Below are 14997 nucleotides of genomic sequence, written 5' to 3' on the forward strand. Positions count from 1 at the left end.
TCTACTTCTCTTCTCTCTCTCTCTCTCTCTCTCTCTCTCTCTCTCTCTCTCTCTCTCTCTCTCTCTCTCTCTCTCTCTCTCTCTCTCTCTCTCTCTCCCCTCACTTTTTATATTATAGAGGATATTTTAGATGAGTTGTTGGAGCCGAAAAATGGCATTTTTCCTCTAAAATAAAAATAATTATACTTATACATGAGTTGTTAGAGATTTTTTAAACTCCTACAGATTCCTTATCTTACAGTAATTTCCATATTTCTTCACAAAATTTTTGGAGATTGCTGTAAATTTAGGGAATCCCGTTTTCTTTTTTTATTATACTCCCTAATTTAGAGGTTGTAGGGAATCTGTTGAGCAAAAGAGGCTTAACTTTCTTTAAAATAGAGAAAAATTCAAATATGAGGAAACTGTTGAAGTTGCTCTTAGATTGACTAAAAAATAGTTGTAGATGATTATGTTTTATTTTCTAATCTTATTTGTGAATAATTTTAGGATTTTGACACGTAATTCATGTAGTATTTCAGACTTCTATTAAGTATTTTCATTCAAATTAAATGATAGTTGGGCAATAGACTAAATATTTTCTATTTGCTAGCATATTTAGAGCCACCAAAAGACTATTAATTTGTAAGATATGAGTTATTTACCTAATAAAAAAATTTAAAAAAAAATTAAATTTTTTTTGAAGGGAAAAGGGGCAGTAGCCCCAGAAATTTCATTAATAAACTCAGGCCATAATAGCATCAAAGCACCATTAAATTAGACAATTAGCTATTAGCAGAGGATTAAATTAACTAGAAACAAACAAGATACCAGAGAAACATAAAACTAGAGCCAAGGCGCTTAATTGCGGTACAATTAGCTCTTAGCAGAGGATTAAATTAACTAGAAACAAACAAGATACCAGAGAAACATAAAACTAGAGCCAAGGCGCTTAATTGCAGTACTCTAAGTCCTATGATTTCATCTCGCTGCATCCGGCTCGCACAGTCTGCCAAGCTATCAATGCACAACACTTACTGAACGTTCCTTTTGCCTTTTGGATAAGGGCTTGGAGGAGTGTTAGGGCAGAGCACACTATAGGTTACATGTTCTTGTGCTTTAAAATCAGACCTAGCAACATTGGGCTTCAGGCTAGACACAGGCCCAAGAACCCAAGCGCAGTCCCAAACTTTAGCAAATCTGAATTATTCCTTGCCAACAATCTTCATCAACGTTGACACTGGCCAAGGCGGCTCCGCCACCGTCGATATGGACGACACCGGTGTCATCATCACACGCAACTCTCCTAGCCTGAAACCCGACGTTGGCCCAAAGGTTTGGGTCCAGATCCAAGTCCTAGCTCCGCCTTGGAAGGCAGAGACTCGCACCACACCAGTCGGCAGAGTGCAACCAGCTTCAGTGCAGCCTCCTTCAACCCGAATCGGAAGAACCAACAGAGACTGGGTCGCGCTATTTTGAGTTGAATCTAGATCGGCTAGCGATCTCGTCTTGCTGGCTTCTAGAAACAAAACTCCAAGCCCTATTCTGACCAGAGGGTTCAGCCATCGACGCCACTAGAAACGGCAATCTGAAACCAAAAACTCTGGCCACCTTCGTCGATGTCCTAGACATCGGTTTAGTCGCCTTGAAAACGCCCACAACCTCAGCGAAACACCATGATAAAAAAAAGATATTGTTTACTTGCAAAATTCACAAAGATTGTTTGTTAACTTAACTATATTCTAACAATCTCGTCGGTTGTCTTAATCAATCTAGCTTATTGTTTAAGAATTATTCAAACTTTATTATTTAAAGCACATTCTCTCTCTTCTTACAGAACATGTCTCACGCGCGAGTCTAGATTTTCCAAAAACCAATCTTACTCTTGTCTGGCTGCACCGGTGACGGCTGTTGGCCATGTTGGCTTACGATGTGTGCAACCGGATGGGATGTCGGTGTTGTTCATGTATCTGTGGCTCGGAGGATCGAGGGGATCAAGCAGGTTTTGTCCATGTATTTTTCTGTTTACAGTGTTTTTTGCATCAAAGGTTTTGTCGAGATGGGAGGACAGATCGGAGATCCATTTGCTGGGGGATTGGTGCGACGCTTCACGGTGGTTGGTGGTCTGGCCGGAGTCGGTGGTGCGACAGGTCGGATCGCCTCCAATCTAGTATCAAACTCAGATCTGGAAGGCTAGTGGGTGATCGAGTGGTGTGCGTGGCAAGTTTGCATCGGTTGCGGGAGCCCAACCTCGGCGGCGCAAGGATGGGAACGATGGCGTAGTGGAGTATATATGTGATGTAGCAGTTTATTGGGACCAGGAAGGCATAACGCATATATGTTGTCAGGGATACAACATCTTTGGGTTAGGCCTCATGATCTTTGGGCCTGGACCTGGGACTGGGTTTTGGTCTGGGCTTGGGTCTTGAGCCCATACGATGTATCAATCTATTTTATCTTCACTGCTTTATTTAATTCAGTTTTCAATTTCTTGGGACTCTTTGTCTGTGGGCTCATGTCACCTTGTGGTGTATTATCCCTTTGTGGATATTATTGGCTACGTCCAGAAAGGGAGGACTTGGTTTCTCACATTGCTGTCAAACAGTCCCAAATTTTTCAATGTTTTTGGTCAACCAACACCAAAACAAGCTTGTCAATCACCAATGATTATTTACCTACATGGAGCTTGTGTGTTTGCACGCCTAAAGTGCAATTTCACACTTACCTATTGGATTATGGGTGCTCATGCGTGTGTTCATCACTTCCCATTTGCTTCGGTACTAGTTCTAGTTCTTGTTCTGTTACTTGGTCCTCTTTCGTCAGCCACAACATCTTCATGGTGTGTTTTGCGATATGGTAGATTGTATACATGGTGTTGTTTTGAGGGAGCTACTCCCTTGGGTTGAGGGTTTCCATAGGGTGTGTGCACTGAGATTTGTTTGGCATCGGTTTCTCAGGCATCAAAACTCCGATTTAGCACTCCTCACGACCTTACGTTTGTTGGCGGCGATGGCGACGACAATGTTAGCAAGTATGGATGGAAGATGTGGTAGATTTGTTGCACTTTTATTTTCGGTTGTAATGCCTTTAGTATATAGATGAGTGAGTTATTGGTTTCCTTGATCAACTGCAGAAGAAGACCAAATGAACACCAGGTTTTTGTCAAAGAGATGTACGTGCTTCCCTTTAAATACTACCCAAGAGTCCAAGATCATCTTCTTGAAAAAAAGGAATGACTAAAGAAGAGTTTACATATGGATGATTGGAAATTTAGTATCATATATAGTGTTTGATTGCTTCCTATATATTCTACAAGCAAAATATTAGGGTTTGCCCAGGTGAGTTATGTCTGCAAAGGTACTAACGCAAAGGTATAAACTCATTCAATTTAACATGTTAACATTGGTACCCCTAAAACGGCTACATCATTTACAAAGATAATTCATTTACAGCCCTAATCTTTACATTTTCAATCAACCAATCGTGGCCCTACGCTTTTTATTTCATCACATATACCCATTTGGTCTCTAATTCAATCAGAAAATGAGCTCGATCTCTAGATTAATTGAAATGAAGGTAAAAAGTGAATGTTTGTCGATTACCGTTCATCTTTGTCAAATGCCCAGTGAATTGAACTAGTAAGTAAGTCTGGGTTATTCATCTTTGTCGATCAAATGTTGTCATTAATTTGAAGTAAAATAATAACGTACTGAAGTTCATGTACAGGGTTTATGAAACTTTAACCATATGTAAGCCAATATTATTGACTTGATTAATTATTACTGATAGGATGGAGTTTATGATGAACAAAATAGATTAAACTACAGTTAATCAGGCTAAAATTTCTTCCGGGATGGTTTGCAGAGTAGGATTCCAACAATTGTGGCGCCTATGATTTTTCCGCCACTGAATTAGGCGCTCATCCATCGACAGTAATGCTTCTTCATCTTCCTCAACATCATCACCATTGTCATCGTCAGCAGTGTTATGATTGTTATTGTTGTCGTTATAATTCCTCATGAGTTCCAAAACTTCCTCCAAATCCTCCTTCATGACCACAATCTTCAACCTCACTGCTGCCCCATTGTCCTCCTGGGTCGACTGGGAAAATACATCAATACCGCTGAAGCTTTTCGCCCTTGCAATGGCAGTGGCCCTCGATACTAGTTTGCTTCTGCAGCTCTTGTTCTTCTGATTGAAATGTGCAAACAGCGCTTTCTTTAGCGATGCCTTCCGGTTCTGCTTTCTTTCTGCAGATGATGATGATGAGTTGCTCGCTTCCATTTCAAGTAATCAAGTAGTATCTCTCTATTAGCCTGTTTAAACTTCGACTTTCAAACTATTTTTGTCAAATGATCGATGAGGATTCAATGCAATATTTTGTTCGTAGAGCTTTGTATATGTAGCGAGGAATCTGCAATATTGTGGATATTTTTACCTTTATAATGGCTTGTAACTGAAATCTGTTTTGTCATATTCAACCCAAATTCTGGATAAATTAGACTTAATTTGTTTAAAAGAATCTTCCATGACGAATAAACCTAGCTAGCTTAGTCATATATATTCTAGATATAATCTCAACAAATTTTAGCTGTGGTTCATGGAAGTCAGTAAGGAGGGATAATTGGATAAATATGAGTGTTTCTGAGTTTTCGTTTAGAATAACTGTTTCTATTTTTATAAAATTGCAGCTAATTAGTTTAGTTGATTATATATTCTTGGATCGACTGAAATTCTGCGTTACATGATTTGTTAATTGATGGCTCACATGCAAACCCTAGCCTATAGTAGCGGAGAGCTACTGAAAGAGACGCGTAGAGTAAATTTACACTAATTTGTTTCACATTATCGCCAATTTTACACGGTCAATATAAGCTTCACAGATTTTGTTCAATCTCTTGATCAGTCTGAATCAAAGTAGCTAGCTAGGTACGTATACCGTGAAGTCGTGAACATTCATGTCTTCCCTTCTCTTCCTAATAGTTACGTCGGAAACGTCACAGACAATGCGATCGGGAACAATATTTACGACGAGACAGATATATAGATATTGATGATCGAAAACAAAACAAAGTAAACTAGGCTAAAATATCTTCCTGGATAGTTTGCAGAGCAGGACTCCAAGAATTGTGGCACCTATGCTTTCTGCGCAACAGATTTAGGCGCTCCTCTATCAACAATGATACTTGTTCTTCTTCCTCATGAACACAATTTTCCGTGTCATTGTGGTCACTATTGTTGTTATTCCTCATGATTTCCAAAACTTTATCCAAATCTTCCTTTCTCACCAGAATCTTCATCCTCACCACCCCATTGTTTTCCTGAGTCGACTGGGAAAGTACATTGATACGCTCCAGTCCCTCCTGACCGCTCGCCCTTGCAATCGCTGTGGTCTTCGTTAGTAGATTATTACTCCTGCTGCTTTTGTTCTTGTGATGAATCCGAGCTGATCTGAAATGACGAAAGAGCGCTTTCTTTAGCGTTGCCTTTCGGCTTTGCTTATTTCCTCCGGCAGATGATGATGATGAGTTGATCCCTTCCATCTTTAAGCAGCTACCTGCTTCCAACTAGTATTTATCTCTCTGTTTGTGTGTTTAAACTGTATTTTGATGCTCGATGTTTACTAATCGATCGTTGAGAATTCCATATTGTTCTCAGAGCTTTATATAGGAATCTGCATTATGGTCTTCTTTTTTCATCTGGGTTGTACGCAACCGGGACCTGTTTTAAAAATCAATAAAATGCTGGCATGCATCTGACTTAATTTGTTAGGTGTATTATTCTTCTGTAACCAATATTATAAGTAGCTAGCTTAGTCCTATTTTATTGATCAGCTGAGTTTTAGCTGTGATTTATTGAACTCAACAGAAACCTCAGAATGCTTATGATGATAAATTAAGGTTCAAGTTTCCATTTACAATGTGCATATTGTTCTTAGATTGACCGAAAAGTATGAAATCAGATTCTATATACTATACAAATCATGATGAATATTTTGCCGACTGCGATCACATGCAAACCCTATTGTAGCGGAGAGCTGATGAAAGAGACGCGTATACCCGTTAAGGGAGGCCTTATATCCTTCTTTCATTTCAATAGTAGTAGTAGTAGGTATCATTTCAACTAATTATTTGCTATCAGTGTCACCAAATGTTGCAGCTCAACCATACAGCTATATATAACAATATTCCGTCTTCCACATGAGGGAAGTGTGGAAAACTTCATATTGATCCATCTACACACTATGAAGAAGTGAGGTCCAGCGTCTCTGTACAGCAAATTTCGTCTCCCATTTCTGATGAATTTCATTCTAATTAAGTAAACGTGTCAGTAATGTATTAAAAGTTTAATTAGTTAAGCAAGTTATGAGGACTTATATTAGTTTTTGAATGAGCTTAGGCTAACAAATTGTTAGGTAAACACAGAACATTCTCTGATCAGATTAATTGAGCTAGATTGAGTTTACTTGAAATATAGGGTGTTTAAACGTACAGCTAGGTATTGATCAATGATCGATGATAAGGAGAATCAATATATGGTGAGGGGCTTTTCAACCTTAATTAATTTGATATATGGTTAAATGTTTTTTTAGATGGAGAATGTCAAAGGTTATGAGGTAGCTGTGTGTATGCGAATAGCCTGGCTCTTTAATCAATCACTACTCTTATCTATATATCTCAACAAACAATTTAAGCGCATAAACTCAACCAGCAGCCAAATCAGGTCCCGGGGTTGAACAACCTTCGCTCTCCCACAAATATTCCCTCCTTCATAATCTTAGCAGTGACTTCAAAAAATAATGGCGCTCGAGCTTTATTTTGACAGCCAAGAATGTGTGTCACGACTACTCATTTAAAGAAAAAAAAAAAAAAAAAAAAGGGTTAGTAAATTGCAACACAATCTGATAACACACATAATACGACCTAAACCTACTTACTTTGCCAAGTGATGTACTATTATTGTTTCAAGATTTCCTGTAAGACCCATATATAGGTAATGCCCTAGCTGATTGTCATGAGTGAGATTCATACTATCAATATGCGCGCTCTAACATACGTGCGGCAAATATTCAAGTCATATACGTGGACTCTAACATACGTGCGGCAAATATTCAAGTCATATACGTGGACAATATTGGATGATGCATGTGTATACCTTGTCTGGACGCATGTCACGACATAATAATTTAGTTTTACAGAAAAATCCTTAAAAACTCATAGAGTGACAGTCCTTATTTTTACATATAAGTGGGATCTATTCTCTGAACATGCATGCTCACCTAAAGAACAATTTTTAAGGAATTATGAGAGACAAGTGAATTTCAATAGTTAGACCTAATTTTATGTAACTATACCACATGTCGTGGGATGCGGTATGCATCCTCTAGTAAGGTGCTTCCGTTCTCAAGAATGGAATTTTGCAATCTTTGTCTTCCTATCTAAAACATGCATGCATGCAAGCAAGCACACACAAAGAAGAAAATAAAATGTTCCAAATCTCATTTCTCAAGGCTTAATTATGAGTCTGAATTAACTAGCATAACGTAAAGTCCAATATATTATAGTGCGTTTACTGATGAATTGGGTTTTTTTTTTTTTTTTTTTAAACTGACAAGGATTTGATGAATTGGGTTGATTAATTAAGTGGTTTATAATTACCAAGAAAATGCAAGGCAGGTATAGGTCTCGATCTGTATAACCATAGAGACAAAACAGTGATAGACAAAACGGTAGTTTACATTTCATTTCCCAGTAAATCTCTTTCCGAATTAGATTGTCAATCTTATTACACTCTTTATCTTTAGTACGTACGTAGTTCAATCGATTGCAGTCTGAAATGCTTTGTGAAACCGTGACATTCTTGCATATCTGCCCCAGTCTTGCTCAAAATTACATCCAAACATGTCATAATAATGTGATTGAGCCATTGAGGACAAGTTACAGTAAGAGATCCATGAACGTACAAAAGATGGAAAGCCATACATAGTCTCTTACCGAAAAAGAAAAATTCCGATCGCAAACCAAAAACATAGTCCGAAACCAGAAAAAAATTATAGTCCCCTTGCATATCTTCCCCAGCTAAAATATGTCTTCTGGGATGGTTTGCAGAGCAGGACTCCAAGAACAATGGCGCCTATGCTTTTTCCGCAACTGATTTAGGCGCTCCTCTATCAACAAAAATGCTTCTTCATCCTCCTCATCATCAGCACCATTCTCATCTTTTTTGTGGTTAGTATTGTTATTATTATTCCTCATGAGTTCGAAAACTCTCTCCAAATCTTCCTTTTTCACGAGAATCTTCATCCTCAACACCCCATTGTCATCCTGAGACGTCGAGTGGGCAAGTACATTAAAACCCTCCTGGCTGCTCACCTTTGAAATGGAGGCGGCCCTCATTAATAGATTGTTCCTACTGCTCTTGTTCTTTTGATGAACGCGAGCTGACCTGAAATGCTGAAAGAATGCCTTCTTTAGTGACGCCCTTCGGCTTTGCTTTCCTTCTGCAGACGATGATGATGATGACTTGGACTTGATCACTTCCATCGAGCTCAAGTAATAACTTCCAAGCTAATAGTATAGTATCTCTGTATGCGGAAACTTTACTCAAGTTTTATAAATTGATGAAAATTCCATATTGTTGAAGAGCTTTATATATAGGAATCAGCAATGTGGATTTCATTCGTCTAGGTTGCAACTGATGGAAGCTGTTTATTTTTTTTNTTTTTTTTTTTTTTTTGTAAAAAAAAGAAAAGGCTGGCATGCATTTGACCTTGTTAATTACAAAGATTCTTTGATCGAATGCCAGTACAACTATCTAGCTAGCTTAATGATATATTATTGTTTAACTGATAATTTGAAGTCAATAGGGATTAGAATGTTTCTGGTGAAGTTTGAATTAACAATTAATCTAAAGCTTATTTTCGTTCAGAAGAACTGCTTCTATTTGCAATTTTTTTTGCCGGCAGTTGCAGCAATTAGCTGATGCCATATATTTTCATATGGTTCATACTGAAGTTCGATCAGACTTCATACACTAATTGTTATTATCAACAGAAAATCACAGACGAATCACACTTTAAACAGTTTTTTAGCTATAATTAAGCCACCCAAATACGCAGAAGCTTTGGGGATTAAGACGACCGAGCATTTAGGGTTTAGGGAGCTAATATCTAGCTTGAGCGACTTGGATATCCAATAGAGATCGATGTTAATAATCATGTTATAATTGAGGTTTGGCTAGAGAGATTGTTAGGTAAACAGCTAGACCATTCTTTGCGATTAATTAAACTAGCTACGCTGAGTTTACCTGAAATAGGGTGTGGTTTTTCTCCAAAAAAAAAAAAAAGGAAGGGTGTGGTAAACAGGTCGGCATCGATGGACCGTTATTTCGTGAAGAGAATCTATATATGGTGTGAGGAATATGTAGCACCACTATATATATGCAGCAGTAATTTGATATTTCTTCAATGGAAAAATGTCAAGGGTATACGTTTGGTTGATCGAGTTCCATGCTTATGAGCTGTGTGTACGTATAGCCTGTCTTTCTAATAATCATTACTCTCGTTTTCTGGCTAATTAGAACATATATAAACTCTACCAGCCAATAAGTCATGGCATGGGGTTGAAGACACACATTTCTACACCAATTCAATATCTTTGAAGTCACTTAACAATGACTTTCGAGCTTTTTTTTCTGGTGTGCAAACACGCTTTAATGGTGACTGCAAAGAAATTTCATTATCGACTAACAAGTTAATGAAGGCAGCATTAAGCAGAGAGGTTCATAATTGAGATAATTTAGGGTATATATGAATGACTTTTCCATCTGTGGTGGCTGTACTGAAACTTGATTTGGACGCTCAAGGAGTGGTTGCCTTATTTTCCTGTGCTTAGATGATATGGTCTTGTTTTGGATTGGGGGGGGGGAGGGGTGGGGAGGGGATAATTCTACTTCAGTTCTATAACTTCTATTCAATGATATATGCATTTCGTTTTCGATAGTGATCCACGAGTGGAACTCGATCGCTTCCTAGTCGCAACTACTGCATTGGCTTGCCACTTGTGAGAAAAACAAGAGAGAGCAACTGATCGATTCAATATCCTAATGGGAGGATGTTATGATCCTAAGTTTCTTAGGATTAATATTGGGAAGTGATATTCACACTCCCTAAATTGTAATCCACACTCACATTTTCCATTTTTTGTAACTTAAATTTTGTTTTTAGTTACTTAACTTTTGTCTTCTTATGAAAATGATGACTAAAAATAGAAAATGAGAGTATGGATTACAATTTGGGAAGTGTGGATTTCACATCCCTTAATAGTTCTCTCCTCCTCTGATTCACATACTAGCATATTGTTCTCAATATTCAGGTAATATATATGTAGACACAATTCTTAGGAAATATCAATGATTAACATTTTCTAATTAAGTTTTTTTTTTGATTGACATTGTCTAATTAAGTTGGATGCTAGCTAGTAAAAACTAATTTGCTACACATTTGATCCCAAAGCTGACCAGCCTCCATGTCGATTGGGTTCTCAATGGTCATGGCGTGGAAACTAGGCCGATTCGGTGATCAATTCGGTGAGAGCACGCTCCAACTTCGATGAATCTTTTTAAAAATTTTGGTGAAATTACAATGAAAATAATAATTTCAATTACAAAAAGCTCATTAACAATAAGCTGAGACACGGGTATCTCGTTCTATTTAAGAAGATTCAAACCTTCTACGGAATAATACCGGTGCACCATAAATTTATGACTTCTCCCCTCCAAGATATAACAGCCCAACAAGACTCACACTAATAGACATAAATTGGACGAACCCAAAGATTCACCCCAAGAACACCTTCCTTTGGCCGAATAAAAACACAAGCACATTTTATTGGGAATTTTGATGGAAAATTGATGGGTAAATATATTGTTGTTGTTGTACATCACTTCATGCAACAGATGGTGGTATTTATAAGCTTGTTTAGGAAACTCTTTATGATTAATAGGATAATAACCAATACCTATAGGTTACAAGATATAAAACAAAATAAATCACAATAACTACTATGAGTTACACAAATAAATGTCAAAACGTGTTCAAAATAAAAACTGAAAGTAACACCTAAATAAATTCACCAAAAAATAAATTCAATAATAAATAAACTATTAAAATGTTACAAAACATACAACTCAATAAAGTCTCTCGCATGCACAAAGAATATATCTTAACGTTTCATATATAGCAGAGAAAGCGTTATCCAAGACGAGCTTAATTGTGCCTTCGCATAACGTTGATATGTATAAATATCAATATGGAGGATAGTCTGTGCAGATCGAGTTGTGGAGGTGAAGAGATGAAAGCGGCAGGGACAATGGAGAAGAGAGAGTTGGTGCACCTTTTCGTGACGGTGTTCCTCTCTTCGTTTTCGATTTTCTTGGTTTTTCCGGCCATCACCGACGTCACCGTCGCGGCGGTTTGCCCCAGTCGGGAAAGCTGCTCTCTTGCCATTTACCTCACTGGGTTTCAACAAGCGGTACTTCCCTGCAAGTGTGAAGTTTTCACGTTAATTCTAAATTAGAAGGAGCTTTTTTTCTTTTTGGATCAAAGCTAAGAGGAGTTCATCTTTCATTTCTCTTTCTCTAAATTAATTAGTGTTAAAATCACCTTCAGTTGATGATTCCAAATATACGTTCCAAAGTGAACTTTACACACTTTCCCAAAAAATCAACAATTTTCTACTCTGTAAAACTTCTTCTTCTTTTTTTGGATACTGATTCAAGTTTTGATTTTGATTTCAACTAGTAAGTGCTAAAACGTGTGTGTCTATATATTAACGTTTTTCATCTTTTCCCATACGATAGAAAATATTTGTGATCTGAATCCGGTTATATTGATAGTGAAAACGTATATTAATTTACTATATCTCAAACTAATTAACTAATTAAGCTTTTTGAGAAAGATGGCAAATTTGAGGAGAGAGAAAGTGACTCATAGTCCTCATTATGTTTTTGATGCAGATCATAGGATTGGGAACGGTGGTGATGAATCCGGTAATTGGGAACCTATCGGACCTCTATGGGCGGAAGGCTCTGCTCACATTCCCATTGACACTATCCATTATCCCACTAGGTACTTATGCTTCCTCCCATTGATTCTGTTGCTTCTTGTTGGTGCTATTCTACTGTTGCTTCCCGTCCTATTTTCAGAACAGCTGAACTGCTGTAGTGTGGCAAATTGCATGTAGTATATTAGGCTACGGGTGTCTCATCAAAATTAACACTAATGTCTATCAGATTTGGGACTCGATCACAAATTTTCCATTGATTATCTGCTCGACTGCTAATTCTACTTCAGTGTACATAAGAAGGGTGTTGGTTCATTTTTTAATTTTCTTCCATATATACCACTAATTGTTGACAACAATATATGTTTATATATCTTATTACCTGAATTTTCTTTTCTCTTTCAGCAATATTAGCATTTAGCCGGGAGACCAACTTCTTCTATGCTTTCTTTGTGCTGAGGACCCTAACTGCCATGACATGTGAAGGCAGCGTCAACTGCCTCGCCCTCGCTTACATTGTATGTCTGTTCCTATCACCATGAAACTATAGAACCTACAGAACCTAGCTACCTTGGTCATGTTGAGTCGCATTACAATGCATATGTCACCGGATTCTACATCCATTGTCAAACCATATATCCAATCTAGTTTTGTACTTTCAGGCAGACAACATTTCAGAGAAAGAAAGAGTATCTACATTTGGAATTCTAGCTGGGTGTACCTCCGCATCATTTGTCTGTGGAACTTTAGTAGCTCGTATCCTCCCCACTTCGTCAACATTTCAGGTTTTAACTTCCTCTCTACCAACCACCAACCCTTAATTTCTTTAACAAAATCAGCATCTGGCTTTCAATTACTACTTGTAATTTTGTATACATATATGGTGGTTAGGTTGCTGCCTTAGCTTCAATGATGGCGGCTGTTTACATGAGAATTTTTCTCAAAGAAACCAGGCTACCAGATCATGGGGATAGCACTTTGAGCCAGCCTATCTTGAAGGGATCAGAACCAGTACCAGACCGAATCACAGAGGATGACGATTATACTCCGAAAACAAAAATTGCATTTAAGAAGATGCCATCAGCTGGGGATCTTTTTAGATTACTTAGGAGTAGGTAAGAGTTTGTATAGCAGTAAAGCTTAAACTTTTGTGTCTGAATAGTGCAGATTAAGCAATTACCTTGAAGGTTACTCGAGTAGTTGAGTAAGGAAATGTTTGGTGCTTGCCTTCTTTAGTTTGTACTTGAGTATAACCATGTATCTGTTGCAGTAAGACCCTGTCACAAGCTGGTATTATTTCCTTCTTTCAGAGCCTAGCAGAAGGGGGCATGCAAGTTACGGTCATGGTATGTTTTTCTCTTTTTTCCCAAACTTCGTGATTTCATTATTTTTAATTGAGAATTGTTAGTCAAGAACTCAAGATCCATGAAATCCCCTATTAATGACTGTCCAAGTTTCCAAACCATGCAGTATTTTCTTAAGGCTCGTTTTCAGTTCGACAAAAACCAGTTTTCTGATATAATGCTCCTTGTGGGGATAGCAGGAGCCATATCACAGGCTAGTTACACAAAACTTCTGCTGCTGCTCACAGACAAATTTTTTAAAAGTCTTCAGCTTCTCCCACTTTTAGTTCTTGAAGTACTTTGCTAATCAATTTGGCTAATATGCAGATGATTCTCATTCCCATGTTGGCACCTAAAATCCGAGAGGAAAAGATGCTGTCATTTGGGCTCTTACTGAGCTGTATTAGTGTATGCACTTATAGCTTTAACTCCTCCACCTTTCCATTCACCTTGCTAATTTCTTGTGTCATTACATTTTTCTTTTTTGAAATTAGTATCGCTGACCCGTCTGGTTTTACAAACTATACAGATGTTTCTAAACAGTGTCGCTTGGGCACCTTGGGTAAACTTTGGTCTTTGCACACTCCCAACATCCTTAAACACGATACACATGTTTGTTTCACTACATCTTTCCTCCAGTACCAAGTATTCTTATTTGTCTTAATTTTTCAATGCTGCAGGTTCCTTATGCAGCTACTGTGTTTTCTTCTTTCGGCTTATTAGCACAACCAACTGTAGGTTTTTTGCTCTAACCTTGATAAAAAGCTATCTTCTGTTGGTTGAATGACTATGTCTGACAGTGAACTTTTGTGACCGACAGATTCACAGCATTGCATCAAAACAAGTTGGACCAACTGAGCAGGTAGTTCTACTTAATAGGATCTTCAGTTATAAAATAAGAAAAGATCTGCACAATATGTATCTTATTACTATTATTCAGCTCATTGAAGAAGTAAAACTGATATCAGGGAAAGGCTCAAGGATGCATGGCAGGCATAAGCTCCTTTGCCAACATTGTTTCTCCATTAGTTTTTAGCCCTTTGACAGGTACATGTTGATATTTTTGACTGTTTTTATCTTCTGGGAACTGGGAAGTAAATGTTTTAGTTTGACCAGTTTTCCTTTTGTACAGCTTTATTTTTGTCTAAAGATGCACCGCTCAATTTCCCTGGCTTCAGTATTATGTGCCTTGGACTTGCAACGGTAAGAATGGAAATGAACTAATAGCACGGATAGTTCTTGGAAATAAACATAACATATGACGCATTGAGAATTTGCTGAGTTCAAACACTGTACAGCAGATCAAACAGAAAACGTTTACCTATTATTATGTATAAACTGCTTGACATATAACACTTCTGTGTGCAGGTCATTGCCTTAATTCAGAGTACTATGATAAGGGCCTCTCCTCCTATTTCAAGTCACAGTTTTGCCTAGCATAAAGATCTTTTCACCAACAGTTTGATCTGATGGAACTCTGTAATCAAATACAGAAGGGACCCCAGAACAAGGGCTATGTTAAGCTATTATGAAATGATATTATTGTATACATAGAAGAAACTGGAGAGAGAGAGAGAGAGAGAGAGAGAGAGAGAGAGAGAGAGAGAGAGAAG

General features: G+C 37.7%; 1 protein-coding gene across 1 annotated transcript; it reads left to right on the top strand.

Moving 5' to 3' along the window:
- Nucleotides 1-11348: 11348 nt before the first annotated feature.
- Nucleotides 11349-14821, top strand: LOC101306408 (hippocampus abundant transcript 1 protein-like). The gene is made up of 14 exons (XM_004292590.1): nt 11349-11510; nt 11995-12106; nt 12447-12559; nt 12704-12826; nt 12933-13156; nt 13312-13387; nt 13512-13598; nt 13712-13792; nt 13914-13946; nt 14065-14118; nt 14205-14246; nt 14353-14431; nt 14517-14587; nt 14753-14821. The coding sequence occupies exons 1-14, from the start codon at nt 11349-11351 to the stop codon at nt 14819-14821; spliced, it is 1326 nt and encodes a 441-aa protein (XP_004292638.1).
- Nucleotides 14822-14997: the final 176 nt, after the last annotated feature.

This window comes from Fragaria vesca, linkage group LG2 (assembly GCF_000184155.1).
Source record: "Fragaria vesca subsp. vesca linkage group LG2, FraVesHawaii_1.0, whole genome shotgun sequence".
Classification (NCBI taxonomy): domain Eukaryota; kingdom Viridiplantae; phylum Streptophyta; class Magnoliopsida; order Rosales; family Rosaceae; genus Fragaria; species Fragaria vesca.

Excerpts from the sequence above, each read along its gene's own strand:
- LOC101306408 (XM_004292590.1), top strand. The coding sequence starts at position 11,349 with ATGGAGAAGAGAGAGTTGGTGCACCTTTTCGTGACGGTGTTCCTCTCT. Across the intron at positions 13,947-14,064 it reads GTGTCGCTTGGGCACCTTGG|GTTCCTTATGCAGCTACTGT; the intron begins GTAAACTTTGGT and ends TCAATGCTGCAG. Across the intron at positions 14,588-14,752 it reads TGTGCCTTGGACTTGCAACG|GTCATTGCCTTAATTCAGAG; the intron begins GTAAGAATGGAA and ends TTCTGTGTGCAG.